We start from the raw sequence: 16,894 nt of genomic DNA, 5'->3' as shown, positions 1-16,894 counted from the left end.
AATGAGAGTTTCTGTGTTCTTTGGCTATTCTCTGGGCTGAAGAGATGAAAAGGGGAGGACCCCAAGGATTTTAAATGCCATTAGCATTTAGGCCCACATCCAGAACTGTGCACCTGGAGCTTTTCCAGAATAGGAAGGAGGGGAGAGGGGCTTACCTGAGGTGCTATCTGTCTGAACTGACCAGTCCTCTCTTCCCACTGCTCCCACCCCCCATCCCCAACCCATCTACCCAACTCTCTCCAATCAACTAAGTTGCACTGACTGGCAAGAAGAGGTTCTGAAACTTCCAGTAGACAATGGATGCTATCTGCAGTTAGCATTGACTTGCTGTGATCCATTTTACCGAAAGCCAAGGTTGGGTAACTCTCCCTTTCCTGTTTATGAAATCTAGAGTGTTTCCACCTTCTCTGTCTTTGGAAGAATGGCTAAAAACAGCCTGTTCCTTCCCATTCTCTCCCCAACCTTGGCTATGTGTAAAGGTCGCCAGGGAAATAGGTAATGACCGTTTTGATGCACCAAAAGTAGAACTGCACCGTGCATCCCCCAAAATATCCCATATATGGAGTTCATCTAGTGTTTGGAATTAGAAGTAGAGGAGATCTTAGAGCTCATCTAATCCAACCTTTTTGTTTTAAAGATCATAGATTCAGAGCTGGAAGGGACCTTAGGGGCCACTGAATCCAACCATCTTATTTTATAGATGAGGAAATTGAAGACCAAGAGGTTAAGGTGTTCAGGGCCACACAGATGTGTAGTAGCAGCTTTGGGATCTGAACCCAGCTCTTGTAACTGCTCTTTATGCAATACCATGTTGCTTAAGGTTAAGACTAGATATGGCCTATGTTGAGATTTTAAAATTTCTTTCCACCAAAAAATTACTATAACCATCTTCCATAAATGGTTTGCATCTTTTTTTTTCAGCTTCAAAGACCCCTATGGCAGTTATAACCAACTGAGGCAAAATGTAACCCTGGTTTGTCATGGAGTGCATATGATTTATTTCTTTTTTTTCTTTTTGCTCATCTATTTATTTATTTATTTTTTTTTGGTGAGGCAGCTGGGGTTAAGTGACTTTCCCAGAGTCACACAGCTAGGATGTATTATGTGTCTGAGGCCAGATTTGAACTCAGGTCCTCCTGACTCCAGGGCCGGTGCTCTATCCACTGTGCCACTTAGCTGCCCCAATATGATTTATTTCTTCAGAGTGTAACCATTTGGACAGATAATCTATGTTTAAAAGGCCTACAATTACAGAAATATTTGCAGATGGTCTAAAACTGCCTTTTAGCATTCTTTGGGGATCTTCCCCACTATTTTCTCACTATCACTGAAGAAAGAGTAGGGATCCTTCATAGAACAAAAGGAACAATTTATTACTTTAACACATTTCATGAATTTTTTGGCCATAGCAAGCCTTTGCTTAGGGCCCACCCTTCTGCTGATAATATGCTCTTAGTTTTGATGAGGACTAGTTCAGGTACACCTGCTGTCTGGACTGTGCTTTGAGCCTTTCCAACTTGGCAGGATCACCCAGAGCCTATGTCTTACTACACAGCCTTTGGGAAGCCAGGGCCACCTCCAAGATATAAGGCAGCAGCCCCGGTTCTGAAAGCAAAATTAGAAAAGGATGACATCATCCTCCTATTCCAGAGATACTCAGGCTATCAAGTGCCGTCTCCATTTATCTCCAAACAAAGCTTCTCATTTTTAAAAAGATTTCTTCTGCTTCCTCTTCTCATTGTCTCAGGTACCGATACAATGTCCACTTTAAAAAAAAAAGGAAATATATGGACTCCCAGGAGAAAATATTTGTAAAAGGAAAAAAGTCATAGCAGAATTTCTTTTTTTCTTAATTACAAGCAAATTTTTTTAACATCCTATTTTAAAAAAAATTTTGAGTTCCAAATTCTCTCCCTCCCCTGCTCCCTCCTTGAGAAGGCAAGCAATTTGATACAGATTATTCATATGCAGTCATGTAAAACATATTTCCATATTAGTGGTGTTGCAAAAGAAAACACTAAACAAAAAACAAGAAGAAAAATAAAGAAAGTTTAAAAAGTATGCTTCGATCTGCATTCCGACTCCCATCAGTTCTTTCTCTGGAGGTGGACGGCAGTTTTGTTTTTGTTTTTTAAATTTTGCTAGGTAATGGGGGTAAGTGACTTGCCCAGGGTCACACAGCTAGTAAGTGTCAAGTGTCTGAGGCTGGATTTGAACTCAGGTTCTCCTAACTCCAGGGCCAGTGCTCTATCCACTGTGTCACCTAGCTGCCCCTGGTGGACAGCATTTTTCCTAAGTACTTAGGATTTGCAGAAGAGTTTCTTAACCTGAGGTCCATGAGCTTGTTTTTAAAATACTGTGATAACTGTATTTCAATATAACTGATTTCCTTTGCAATCTCATATTTTATTTAAATGCATTTGCATTTAAAAACATTATTCTGAGATACGGTCCATAGGCTTCACCAGACTTCCAAAGGGATATAGTGATGCAAAACAGTTAAGAATACGTGGTATAAATTTATGGATGACTAATCAAGAAAGAACGGTTATAATGAAAGCAAAAATATAAGATCTAGACATAGAAGGTGCCAAGAAATTATCAAATTCAATTGCTCATTTTAGAGATGAGGAAACCAAGGTTCAAAAGAAAGAAAAGTTGACTTGCCCAAGGTCACATAGGCTTGGCACGAGGCCAAGATCCAAACTTGTGTCCTCTGATTCCAAATCCAGTTCTTTACTGCACCAGAACTGTCTCCACAGTAACATGTGAAGAACCATAACCAGGACTTCTCACAGCATAGCTCTATGAGAGCTCCCGGGGCTGGAAGGGTCATGGCTCTGAGGTTATCATATTATAGGAAAATATATCTAGTTATCTTTTTCTTCAAAAAGGTTTGTTTACCCATTAAAGTGACTAGTCCTTTGGAAAAAAAATACCTTAAGGAAATATGGTTTATGTAAATGAGAGAACCTCTAGCAATGAAATGGCAGGTGGGGGGTGAGGGGCATCTGGCTTTCCTGCCCTTACTATAGCCAAGCTCAAATCTTCAAAGGAGGATGCTGTCAGATTGTAAAGTTACACAATGCATCAGAGCTTCATCCAGTCCATGTAACATTAATTAAACAAAAGAGGTAGGATTGCTTAGTGGAAAGAGACAATCCCAAAGCCAGGAAGAACTGGGTTCAAGAACTGTCTTGCCCACATAGTAGTTGTGTGACCTTGGGCAAGTCAATTAACTTCTCAGGGTTCTAGGTAACTCTAAGACTCTAGTTAGGTTACAGAGAGGGAGTTTCCTCACCAAGGCATTTCATTTACCACAGGCTCAGTCTCCATCATTCACAAAATTTTAAAGTTCTGGAAGTGCAGACCGCAGTGTTAGTAAGATACAAAAGCTTGGCCTTCTCGAGCATTCCTCAAACTTATTACAGTCTAGAAGGATAGATACAAGCACCAATAACCATAAGACAAGATTACAGGATAAATTTCATTAGAAGTACAAAATCCTATGAGATCTCAGGAGGGAGGGACAAGAATCAGGGAGGGCTTCACATAGGAATTAGAATAATTTGGGGTGTTCTTTAAAGGAATTCTGTAGGCAAAGAGGAGGAAGGCCATGCTAGGCACAATTAGCCCAGGTGTGGGAGTGTGAAGGGTGACAGAAAATAGAACAATTCAGCTGGAGGGTAGAGTATCTGGAGAACAGAAACATGGGAAGATAGGCAAAGCAGAACAGTGCCAAGGTGTAGAGGGGTCTTGAATTTGCACTTTAATGTGAAGGCAAAAGAATCCTCTTAAGAATTTTGAGGTGATGATCCATGCCAGACCTACGCAACAGAAATATGATTCTGGTTAACAGGATGAAGTCTTTATCTAGGATGATACTCAATCTCTAGCCTGAAGCCCATAACTTCTAAACTGCCTTCTGGCTTTGCAAACATGTTTAAACACCTTGGACTCCAGGCTTTTACAGGGTGTTGAAGGTCCCAATAGCTTCAGGTTTTTCCTGGCTGTGATGCCAATCCAAAGGACGAAAAAGGCTCCTTGTGAAGGGAAAGGACCACTTGTATAGGAATTATCAGGTCAATGGACATGCTTCCCACCAAAACAGGGCATGGCACACACCTTGGTTTGTCTGTTGTCATCTACTATGTCATTCCATGTTCATGAATGACCGAACAGAAAACCCCAGATTTCATGAGCATGGAACTGAAATCACAAGACCTCATCCTCAGTCCCAGTTATGTTTGTCCTTGGACAAAGAGCATCATAGTTCAGTTTTCCCATCTGCCCAATGGGCACAGTCTCCTCTATAGACATCCCAACTATTCTCATCTGTCTTCATGTTTTTCCTCTTATTCAGAATGCCCTCCCTTCTTCCTTTTGCCTGTTTATCTCTCAAGGTCTAAATCAAATCCTGTCTTCCATGAATTGAGAATGACTGATGCCTCTACTAATAGGACCATAGCATTTAGAGCTCAGAGGGAATTTAGAAATCTTCTAGCCCAAGCCCCTCATTTTATAGGTGAGGAAAGAGGCTTAGATATTTTTATTTACCATAGCAGTAAAATACCACAATGGCAGTAAATAGCTGAGCTAGGATTCTATTTCAGGTCCCCAGACTTCAAATCTACTACCACATTAACTCCTTCCCTACACAGATATACTCAAGAAATATCCTGAAAAGCTCAAGAGAAAAGGCTTCACAGCAACAAGTCTTTAATTTTTACATATGATACAGTGTAATGTTTACAAAGTGGTTTTTTGTACAACAGCTTTATGAGAATGTAAGCATAGTGGTTGAGCTCCAGGTCTTCTGACTCAAAAGACCAATATTTCTAATTATTCTCTAACTTGTGTGAAGGATACAAATCAGCGCTATAAAAGGGGATTGGGAAGCAGAAGGCTGCCCACATCAGGTTCTATCCTATGGAAATTACCTGGATAGGTAAGAAACTTTTGATGAAATTGTGATGACATGAAAAGAAAATTCCAATAAGGAATAAAAGAAAGTTACCTTAAAAAAAAAAAGACAAATAAAGACAACACAGGGAATTTATCAACCAACATAACATTTCAAAAATACATATACACTAGCTAGATGCAAGGGCAGGTAAGAGAGGATGAATACAAAAGTTTGGCACAATCTTGTAGAAATAGTCATTAATAGGTCAGCGTTAACAGGAAAGATCTCCAGCAGAGAAACTCAGGGATCCGGACTTGGACCTATGCCATTTAGCCTTTTTTAATCAATGATTACACACTTAAAAAAAAAAGCTGGCTGTAAATACTAGAGGTCAAGGTTTCATAAGTACAACTTTTTTTTTCTGTTTTATTGTGTATATGAAAATTCTTACTTTAGTTGATATTGAGAATGAAAAAATCTATTATCAATGAATTAGATAAAGGTGTAGCTGACATAACTGTTAAATCTACAGATAACACAAAGCTAGCTGAGAGGGACAGCTAACTCACTGGAAGACAGTCAGAACCAAAAGGAAAGTATTCACAGGTTGGAACATTGGGCCAAACCTAATTAAGATGAAATTTAATAGAGATATATGTAGAGTCTAACACTTAGGTTCAAACAATGAACTTTGTACCTGTAAGATGGAGAAGCTGTGGCTGGACAGCAGCAATCTGGGAGTTTTAGTGGAGTGAAAAATGCAAGGATTCCACAACAGTATGATAAGGCAGTCTAACTAAAGCCTGAGGGGCACCAGCTAGATTAGTACTCTCACTGCAGTCTACCTTAGTCACGCTATATTTGGAATATTATGTTCCATTAAAGGTTGCTGCTGCTGCTGCTGCTGCTGCTACTACTACTACTACTACTACTACTACTACTACCGCCGCCGCCGCTGCTGCTACTGCTAGTAAAACTACTACCACCACTACTACTGCTGCTGCTACTGCTATTGCTGCTGCCACCACTACCACTACCACCATTACTACTACAGGTACAACATTTAAGGAAAGACACTGATAAAAGATAGAGACTATCCAGAAGCATGCATCAGGATGATGAGGGGCCTGGAGTCCATATGAGAGAAGAATGAGTAGAACTCCCTGAGGATGTCTAGCTGAGAGAAGAAAAGACCTGGTGGGAATATGACAGCTGTCTCCAAGAACATGAGGGGCTGTCGCACGGGAGGGATTAGTCTTGTTCTGCTTGGCTCCAAAGAACAAAATAAGGAACAAGGAAAGGTGGAGGGCAAGGGAAAAGCTCAAAGAAGCAGGTTTAGGCTTGGTCTGAATGGAAAAGCTTCCTTCAGTTAAAATGATCCAAATGCAGCCTAGATTGCCTGGAGGGATTGGGTTCCCTCTCACTGGAAGTCTTCAAAGACCGGACCACTACTTCTAGGTATGCTTTAGAAGAGTCTCTTCTAGTTTTACAGGCTGGACTACAATGCTACCACAGCACCTTCCAACTTTGGAGTCCTGCAATTCTATGGCTTTTATGACAGTCTCAAGGCTCCAGGGATTTAAAAGTGAACTTGTGAGATTAAAAATAGAAAGTGAAAAGACCGGGCAGACAGGAACGAAGAATATTCTGCCAATGGAGACACTGAAGGACATCCAAACAAACCGTGGACACCCAATGAGGCTTCGGTGGAGAAGAGGTGAAGACTGGCTCTCTGGTAAGCTGGGCTGGGACCTCCCTGGGATGACAGAACACTACCAAGTTCTTAGAACATGTCAAACTCACAGCCACACTGGGAACAGTGCAAGCCAACCTAGTACAAAAGCAAGGGAGCTTGGGGATATTCTCTGGCCACTCCTAGGTAACTAATGGTCATTCAGTACAGATGGGTAACAAAAGGCTGCCATGCAGCCTACCGAGTTTCATTACCTGACAGTTGCTTTTTCATGAGTGAGATGCAGATCTACCCAGGGTGGCTGTTCCTCTGCTTGCCTTGGCACAGAGCTGACAAGGGGAACGAAAAGGGTTATTATATGACTATTTTCATCACCATGGCAACAGGGGGAATCTCACAAATACCAGCTTATGACTTCACTGGAGGATCCAGGAAGGGGAGCTATAGTGATTAGAAGGGAGGAATTCACATTGAAAACATTACCTTAAATGAAAAACAATACCTCAGAACAAGGTCCAAAGAAAGAAACATTATCAGAGAGGCTCCTTTTAGATCTGCGCGCTTATGTCAAGAGCCAAGGAGGCCTCCTTGATTCAGGCTGGTGGTAGAGTGGTAGAAATTCACTTTCTTCCACTATTCAGGTACTTGCTATCCAGAAGACCTTAAATGAGTTACATGATTTCTCTAGTCCTCAGTTTCTTTAGCTGTTAAATGGTGGGGGAGGGGGAAATCCTGCTCTCCAGCTAGCCTTTGTGGACAGGGAGACATAGTCTATATGGCACTACAGGCAGGTGGATATGGATTGGGCTGAGTGATCCCCAAAGTAGTTATTAACAGATGGTTATCAATTTGGAAGGAAGTTTCTATCAGAATACTCCAGTCTTATCTTGTGCTGTTTACTATCAATCAACTAGTATTTATTAAGCACTAATTATATGCCAGGCACTAGGCTAAGTGTGCTGGGGATTTAAAAGAGGCAAAAAACAATGCCTGCCCTCAAGAAGCTTATATTCTGATATAATTTGGATGAGAGAAAGATGGCACACTCAGCAAATCTACAGACATAAATGTGGAAAAGACAGTTAATGTTCGATGACAAAGTCAGGATCCAAAAAAGATCTTGGATGGGTTAAAGCAATAGGCCAAATATACTAAAACTATTTATTTTTTTTCTAAGACTCATGATTAAAAAAAAATTACTATCTTAGAAAAAAGCAAACAGCCCGTTATCTTCAAGGGCCTTACATTTAAAAAAAAAAAGATTTTTTAAAAAATCATCATGTACAACTGGGTGTAAGAGTCAGCAAGACTCATTTCCTGAGTTCAGATCTGGCCTTGCTGAATGACCCTGGGCACATCACTTTAATAACCCTGTTTGACTCCGTTTCCTTATCTGTAAAATAAGCTGGAAAAAGAAACGGCAAACCACTCCAACATCCTTGCCAAGAAAACCCCAGATGGGGTCATGAAGAGTCAGACACGACTGAAATGAATGAACAACAACAAACCAGGAGGGGGAGGGCAAATGTAGACAGTTCATCTGAAAAAGATCTGAGAATTCAGGGGACAGAAAACAATATAAATCATCAACATAAAACAGTAGCTTGATGAAAGCTGATGAGATCTCAGGCTACACTGGAGTGTCCACAATAAGGGAGTGAAGAGTTTCCCTGTCTTTTCCCCTGGTCATATCACATTCGGAATATTACATTCAATTCTGGGCACTCATTTCAGAAAACAGGTAAGTTTGAGAGGATCCAGAGAATAACAGCTAAGATAGGGAAGGGCTTCAAAATCATGCCACATGAGGGATGGCTGAAGGAATCAGAGATGCTTCTCTAAAAAAAAAGTTCATGGACACCAGGTTAAGAACCCCTGCCCTAGACACTGAGTTCTATGAAGACAGGGATTCTATTAACTAAATTTTTTATTTCCTTACTGGTAAGGTCAGTACTCTATCCTAACACTCATATGTTACATCCTACAATGTCAGGCTTGGAATTTTGATTTTATACTTCATGTTGGTCTGGAACCTTTCTTTAAGAGGGATGGCAGGAGCCCTCAGGCCCTAATCATTTATTAAAAAAAAATGAATCAGCAAGCATTTATTAAGCACCTTCTATTTGCTAGGCACAGTGGCAAGAGCTGGAGACCCAAAGACAAAAACAAAGCAGTCCCTGACAATAAGGAGTACACATTTCTATCAGGGGAACCAAGCTGTATCTATGTAAGTAGATATGCAATAAACATAATAGGGGTTGGGGGTGAGGGGGGTGTTTACACTAACCAAGAAAAACCTTATGGAAGAGGAGGAGGTTAGTTCTTGAGCTGAGTTCAGAAGGAAGTTAGGAATTCTAGGCAAAGAGGTGGTACGTTATAGAGCTGGGAAAAGGCTGTGCAAAGGCACAGGTGATGGTAAGGAGTTATAATAGATCTTAAGCATTCAAAGCTTCTGTGAATAGATTGACCAGATCAGCACAGGGTCTCACAGTTGAGTCGGGGCCCAGTTTATACACTAGGCCCCTCTTTTATATTATTAGGCCTAAAAACATGCTTTATCCCAAACTGTATGTCTCCAGGAGGCAAATTTCTTCTTTTAGTAGGAAAGAAGTTTCTTTATGGACTAACTGTTGAATTTGATAGGAGATGGCAAGAGAGAGGCTCTCAAGATCCTAAACATTTCTGAAATATGAATGAACATTTATTAGGCTCCTGTAGCAGATGCTGGACATGTGGAGCAAACAGGAATTAGAGTAAAGCCAGGCAGGTATCACTGGGATGGGAACTCCTTGGGCGGAGGTATTACTTTGTTCACTGTATTTGTATCCCTAGTCTGCCTCTCACCTAGTGCCAGCATCAATGAATCATTCAAGAATTAATAAATTCTTGTCAATTGACTGAGGGTGTGGCCTGTGTCTTTATATTCCTAGCAGAGGACCTGACACTTGGTAGAAATGTAATAAATCCTTGTTGATTGTTCAAAAACATATGACAGTGAAACAGAATAGGACCAGGGACCCTATCTTTCCTTCTGTCACTGCACGTGTAGGTCCAGCTTATTTTCAGTCTATGTAAAGCACAATTAGCAAAAAAAATTTCCAGGTTATGGGGTCAGGGTGAGAGAATGGATTCAAAACACATTCAAGTCAAATCAAGTGCAGATCACACATGGGCTGCCTAGCAGTTTCTGCCTCCATTAGTGGTTCTTTGGCAAGTTAACGTGGTCAGCAATGGGGACAGCTAGGTGGCACAGTGGTACCAGCCAGCCCAGCAGTCAGGAGGACCCTAGTTCAAATCCAGCCTCAAGACACTTGACACATATTAGCTGTGTGACCTTGGACAAGTCATTTAACCCTGACTGTCTCGCAAAAGAACAAAAAAAACACAAAACCAAAAAACTCATGGTCAGCAACCTAGCCCAGGGTCTATGACTCAAACTGATTCCTCTAAAGCCAGTTTTGAACTACAGATACTTCTCCCCCACTTCTGCCCAGCAGGCCTGTTATATAATGAGGTGGCAAGTGGAGGACCAATGTGGAACTCTGGCCCATCAGGCGTAGGACTGACAATAGCTCCTATACCTCACTTATTGGGGAACCTGGATTCTCTCAGGCAACTGAAAGAGTTTCTCATTTTGGGGATTGCTCCTGGTAGGGACTACAAGAGTCCTGTGATGATGAATACACACTGGTTCCAAACGAGGGGTGAACAACCTTAACAACCAGGCCTCCTACAAAAGAGAAGAAACTCAGTGGGATAATAGAGTACACAGTGGAACTTCTGAAAGTTCAGAAGAAACAAAATCTGACACTAATGAAATATAATGCTTGGGTATCAAGAATCATTTGATGAAGGGCAATGAGGAGAGGGTCGGGAGAAGAGAAACAGAAGGTCCAAAGGCTTGCTGTCAAGTTGTAAAACCTTCCTGTATGACTTTTGAAGTTTCTCTAGCACTAAAAAACAAAACAAAACAAAACAGCTCCATTTTCCCCACTGTGAAACTCGGTATGACTTTCCTTTCCTCTCTACTACTGGCTTGCATAAACCCATCTTGTTTTCAACTTCAACAACGCACAATTCTTACGAAGATGAGGTGGAGAAGGAAGATGGATACAAAGCACATTTCCAAGTCCCGATATTAACCATGGCCCTCACTTCCTGCCATCAGTACACCCCACCCCATCCATGTTCCAAAGATCCTCAATGGTGGAATTTAATATGGCCCTCAGTATTCAATAGTCCCCCTTTTCTTTAATGCAACTTCCCGTTTTCATGGGATACAGCAACACTGAGAATTTTAGCCAAAGTGTATCTAAGAAATAGACTCCTTTTCTTACGTTTCTTCCCATAAACATATCATAAGGGCATTTGGGACAGACTTTGTGGAGATTACCTAGCCACTGAAGGACCAAGATTCCCTGGTGAGGGGATGGCGATGGGGAGAAAGACTACAGAATTTCAGAATTGAGATGATCTCTGAGGTTATTTCCAGCTCTAGCTGAATTTTCTCATTTTATGAAGAAGAGACACTTGCACCTAAAGAGGACAGAGCAACCTTGCTGAAAGTCAGAAAGTTAGTGGATGATTGATATATAGTCACAGGATATGAACAGGCAGTTTTCAGATGAAGAAATTAAAGTTATCTACAGTCATATGAAAAAATTCTCTAAATCACCATTGACCAGAGAAAGGAAAATCAAAACAACTCTGAGGTACCACCTCACACCTATCAGATTTTATAAATGCTGGAGAAGATGGAATATTGGAACACTAATGCATTGTTGGTAGAGTTGCGAACTGATCCAACCATTCTGGAGAGCAATCTGGAAATATGCCCAAAGGGCTATAAAAATGTGCATACCATCTTTGACCCAGAAATACTACTTCTAGGTCTGTATCCCAAAGAAATCACACAAATGGGTAAAGGACCCATGTGTACAAAAATATTTATAGCAGCTCTTTCTGTGGCGGCCAAGAATTGGAAATTGAGGAGATGCCCATCAATTGGGGAATGGTTGAACAAGCTGTGGTATATGAATGTAATGGAATACTACTGTGCTATAAGAAATGATGAGCAGGGGCAGCTAGAGGGCGCAGTGGATAGAGCACCGGCTGTGGATTCAGGAGGACCTGAGCTAAAATCTGACCTCAGACACAAAACACTTACTAGCTGTGTGACCCTGGGCAAGTCACTTAACCCCACTGCCTAGCAAAAAAAAAAAAAGAAAGAAAGAAAAAAAAAAGAAATGATGAGCAGGCAGACTTCAGAAAAACCTGGAAAGACTTGTATGGTCTGATGCTAAGTGAAGTGAGCAGAATCAGGAGAACATTGTACACAGTAACAGCCACAACATGCGATGACTAACTTTGACTAGAAGAGACTAACATCTCTTCTTAGCAATGCAAGGATCCAAGACAATTACAAAGCACTCATGATAGAAAATCCATTCAGAGAATAAGGGGAGGAGGGGACGGGAATAAGCATTTATACAGCACCTACTACATGCCAGGCACTGCGCTAAGTGCTTTTTACAAATATCTTATTTGATCTTCATACAATCCTAAGCAACAGGTGCTATTATTATCTCCATTTTACAGCTGAGGAAACTGAAGCAAATAGAAGTTAAGTGACTTGTCCAGGGTCACAGAGCTAGTAGGTACTGGAAGCTGGATTTGAATACAAGTCTTCCTGACCCTAGACCACGTCTCTAATCACTGTACCACTAGCTGCCCTGCAACTTGGAAAAAGAATCAAACAAAGCTTTTTGAATGAGGTAATACTTAACCTAAGCCTTGAAGGGAGCTAGGGGTTCCAAGAGCTGGACGTGAAGAGAAAGAGGTATGAGGGGAAGAGCCAGGGCAAAGGCAAGGAGGTGGGATATGGAATGTTGTGTATAAAGAATACTAAGTAACCCAGCCTGGCTGAAGGGCAAAATTCACGGCAGAAATTATTAGCATTACCACAAGAATGCAACAGATGTTAACAAGATAGGTTGTACACAATTCCAGAAGATTCATGATGAAACATGGTGCCCACCTCCTGACAGCAAGGTTACAGACTCAGAGTGCAGATTAACACTTGTGGGAATTTGTTTTGTTTGATTATAGCTTTTTGTAACAGATGTATAAATGGGTTTTCTTTTTTTCTCAATGAAGGCAGATTTTCCTTAATTGAAAAAAAAATTATTTTAAAATAAATACATAAATAATAAATACTTAACAATAGATACATAAATAAAAAATAAAAACAAAAACATAGGAGAAGTTAGCTTTTGTCAAAGAAGAGGCTGGGATAATTGAAAACACTATACAATTTCCTACATGCCATCTAGGAAATGATGATGAGAAAGGTAAGTGACTATAAATGAGAAAAGGAGGTATAAGTAAGTGTAAGCCAGTGTGAGTGCAGCACTAGGACACACACATATCCACACCCACACCCCACATCCCACAAGGGGAGAGGCAAAGATGAAGAGGCTGCTGTCTTTACCACCAAAAGGAGAACCTGCAGGGATGAGAATGTGAGGATCCACTCCAGAACAGCATGCATTCTTCCTTCCTGTTTTTTTCTAGTCTAGATGACTAGCTAATCTCTGGAGAGCACTCAATGAGGTACTGAAGTGTTCTTGGGCTTGCTGGAAGTAGCACATTGCCTACAAACAGGACTTGTTTACCTTGGTGAAGTATCTTACATCCAGAGTATCTTACTACCTTTAGGGGAATAATTCTATTTAGATTTAAACTTGGAGCTGGAAAGAAATTTAGAGATTTTGTCCAAACCACTAATTTTACACATGAGCAAACTGAGATCTAAAATGACTAAATGACTTGTTCAAGGCCACATAGGGAGTAGAGCTCGGATTCTAACTCAGGTCCTCTGACTCCACATCCATGGCACCGCTCAACATATACACAGGATATGCTTCTGACACAAACACAATCTGGTAAAAAAAAAATAATAAAAATAAAATTATGTTGGCAGGGCTTGGGGAAACAGTCATTCGTACATTGCTGGGGACAATGTAAATTATTGCAGTCTCCAAGACAGCAATCTGTTGCTACTCAACAAATATCATAAAAGAGATTACCCTCTGATTAAGTAACTCTAATATTAGCTATATACTCTAAGGAATTTAAAAAGAAAAGATTTTTTAAAAAGATGTTTATAGATACTATGTGACAACAAAAATGCATACAATCTAAACTAATAACAGTTGGGAAATTGACAGTTTATCCATGAAGAAATCTCTCCCTTCCTATGAAGCCCCTTCACGGCCCACTAAGCTGCCCCTCCAAGGATACATCATCCTTCAGTGAAAAGTGATTTCTCAGGGGCAGCTAGGTGGCGCAGTGGATAGAGCTCCAGCCTTGGAGTTAGGAGGACCCAAGTTCAAATTTGGCCTCAGACACTTCACACTTACTAGCTGTGTGACCCTGAGCAATTCACTTAACCCCACTGCCTAGCCAAAATAAAAAAAAAAAAAGAAAGAAAGAAAAGAAAAGTGATTTCTCCTTTATGCATATAATGGAGAGAGCCCAGAACCTGAAGTGAGAGCCCCTACACAGGTCACTTGGACTCTCAGGTCTTCAGTTTCCTCAGTTATAAAAGGAGTAGACTAGACTAGATGACCTCTACAATTCTAGTTCTTATTTTTTAATTAATTTATTTTGATTTATCAACAATCACTTCCATATGCTTTTGAGTTTAAAATTTTTCTCTTCCTTCCTCCCCACCAACCTTCCCAACACAGTACACAATCTGATATAGGTGATACATTAACATTCCTATTAAGCATATTTTCACATTAGTGATGTTGTATCTAAGAATTAAAACCGATAGGAGGAACCACCAGAAGGAGGAAATAAAATTCAACAGAAGAAAAAAATACAGCAAATAGTATGCTTCTATACAGTTCTGGTTCTAACGACATCCCATGAAGACCTGATTCCAGCATTTCTTTAGCCATGTGATCCTGGACAAAGCCTTAGTTTCTGTATCTGAAAAATGGGAATATCTGCATGACCAAGCACACAAAGTTGCTGTGAGGAGAGTGCTTTATAATCAGAAGGGCTTTAGAAATGTGACCTACTTCCATCAAGGAAGCAATCATCTGAAGCAAGCTTGCCTGGGAGGGTACAAAACAGCTGCACTGAGGAGATAAGGAAACCAGCTTTCCTTTCCCAGTTAATGACAGGATGATCTTCCAGAAGGGGAGGTTGGGCCAGGAGACTATAAACAGGAAACCAATCAGTCTCTTTAATTATGATCATCACCCAGGCAACAAGCTCAGGAGGTCTTTCTTGAAAAGGGAGGTTTTCTAATGAAATGCTACCACTTGCTGCACTCAATCCAGAAAATGCTAAGGGTTTAAATCAAGAAGACAGACTGCTGAGTATATGTTGTAGATCTCTGAAGAGCAAGGAGGCTGTAAGTCTCATAAAGATAAGCTAATGGTTATTTAATGGCACTAAGAGATGAAAGAAACAAAGGAAGAACTCCCCTTAATCAACACATAGCTTAACGTTTGGACTCTTTTTTCAAGAATGTTATGCATCCTCCCCAAGCTTTAAGTCACCTCTTTTCTGCCTACTCCTCCTTTCCCTTTGTACTTCCCCAGTAACTTTTAGGACTGTGTAAAACTCAGTCCTTGGGCAAACAGCTGAGTTATCAATAGAAAGCTGTTTGCTAAGACAGTGTTGCTTTAAGTTAGCTAATTAAGTAACAGCCTCACTATCACATAACAAAGTGACATGGTTCTCAGCTGGTTTGGAGACCTTGGCCCTAGTATGCAACCAACTCCAAATATGGAAATATTTACTGGGGCAAAGGGAACTCTAAGTGGGTAGAACAGAGAGCAGATTCTTTGGCTCATCAATTTGGTCCCTACTAAATGTGAGTGTCCCCCCAAAGCTCTGTTCTTGGCCCACTTTTGCTATACTTTCTCTTAGTGATTCAATCCACTCCCATAGTTTATTTTATCACCTCTCTGCAGATGACTCTCAATCTTCAGTCCTACATCACCTTGATGTCCTACCTTCAACTCAACCTGTCACGAGAGGTGACAACGCCTCTAGCTTTCTGCTATTGCCAAAGAAGATAATGCAAACTCCTTAGCCTAGCATTTGAGCCTCTCACCTACCATTCCAGCCTTATTTCACATTCCTCCCCTTCAAGCATTCCAGTTAGTTGCTCCCTTAACGCAGCATGTTTCTTTCTTCCTCCCTTCATAGAAGCAGGCCATCCATCCCCTACACCTAGCACTCCTTCCTCCCTCCTCTCAGCCTGTTGAAAACTTTTTCTTCAGTCAAAGCTTAATCCAAATGTCACCTCCTTCATGGATCATCAATGGTCCAGGCTGAAGAGTTCTCTCTCTTCCCTCTATCTCACTCTGCCTTGAATTACATTTACATGTGTACATCACACTCCTCTCTCAGTAAGGTGTGTATAACCTAAGCTCAGGGATTTTATCATTTTTCAATTCTATGCTCCCACTCAAGGCGTAACCTTACACATACAAGATGACTGGTTGAATGAAATGGGGAAGAACACTAGGTCCAAGGCTTGCTAAGTCATGGATTTTTAAAAGGAGACAAATAAGCCCAGCTCTTTAAGTCTGATTTAATGAGACTCTTAAATCACTGCCTTACTAGTGGAACTCAAAATTCAGTCCCTGGCATTCCTAGCAATCTACTCTCCATCACCATTTTTACTTGAGCATCAGTGGAACCCAATCCAGAGTTTGTAGGCATTGTATTTGAACAAGTGAACAAATAAAAAGCTGTTACCAAGTGTTTATCCAAAGCTGACAAAGCAAACCAAAGAGGCGTCTTTCCAACTGCTAATTCCTTTACTAAATAACCTCTGTAAAAATATTCATATGTAGATAGCTCACACCAAATACATATTTCATTTTTACTACAAGTTTTCTCAAAGACTGCTGTTTAGTCTACCACAGAAGCGAACTATTTGAGCCTGTGTGAGTTTGCAGCCTGAACACAGGTGTTTCAAAGCCCCCTACAACCATGTTTGGTCCCACCCTAGTTTCTATTTTTCAAAGAAGGGCACTGGACAGCTCTAAATCTAGAGTCCTTCCAACTCTATTGTTCTATTACTTTTTCTTCGGTGACAGAACTGGCTAGAGAAGATACAACACTAACATAACTGAAGACCATAGATAATGAGACACCCATATCTCAAAGGGTACCCACCCCTATCATTATAGTTCTCAAGCTACTATCGAGGCACTTTCCACTAACAGTCAACTAGTAGACACAATTACCTCTTGGTTAAAGCA

At 40.8% G+C, this 16,894-nt stretch overlaps 1 protein-coding gene across 2 annotated transcripts in view; it reads right to left on the bottom strand.

Annotated features, from left to right (window-relative positions):
- KPNA6 (karyopherin subunit alpha 6) overlaps positions 1-16,894 on the bottom strand; it is a 56,204-nt gene that overhangs the window by 21,846 nt on the left and 17,464 nt on the right. Inside the window, exon 2 of one of the 2 annotated variants that reach the window (XM_020983535.2) lies at positions 6,854-6,928. The exons of the other annotated variant lie outside the window; for it this stretch is intronic. Coding sequence (XP_020839194.1) covers positions 6,854-6,872 — 19 coding nt within the window. The 5' untranslated portion in view covers positions 6,873-6,928. The remainder of the gene's footprint in view (positions 1-6,853; positions 6,929-16,894) is intronic. 2 annotated transcript variants of the gene reach the window in all.

Source organism: Phascolarctos cinereus, unplaced genomic scaffold (genome assembly GCF_003287225.1).
Source record: "Phascolarctos cinereus isolate Bilbo 61053 unplaced genomic scaffold, phaCin_HiC Scaffold_726;HRSCAF=1367, whole genome shotgun sequence".
In the NCBI taxonomy this organism is placed as follows: domain Eukaryota; kingdom Metazoa; phylum Chordata; class Mammalia; order Diprotodontia; family Phascolarctidae; genus Phascolarctos; species Phascolarctos cinereus.
This window is presented reverse-complemented; position numbering and strand designations above follow the sequence as displayed.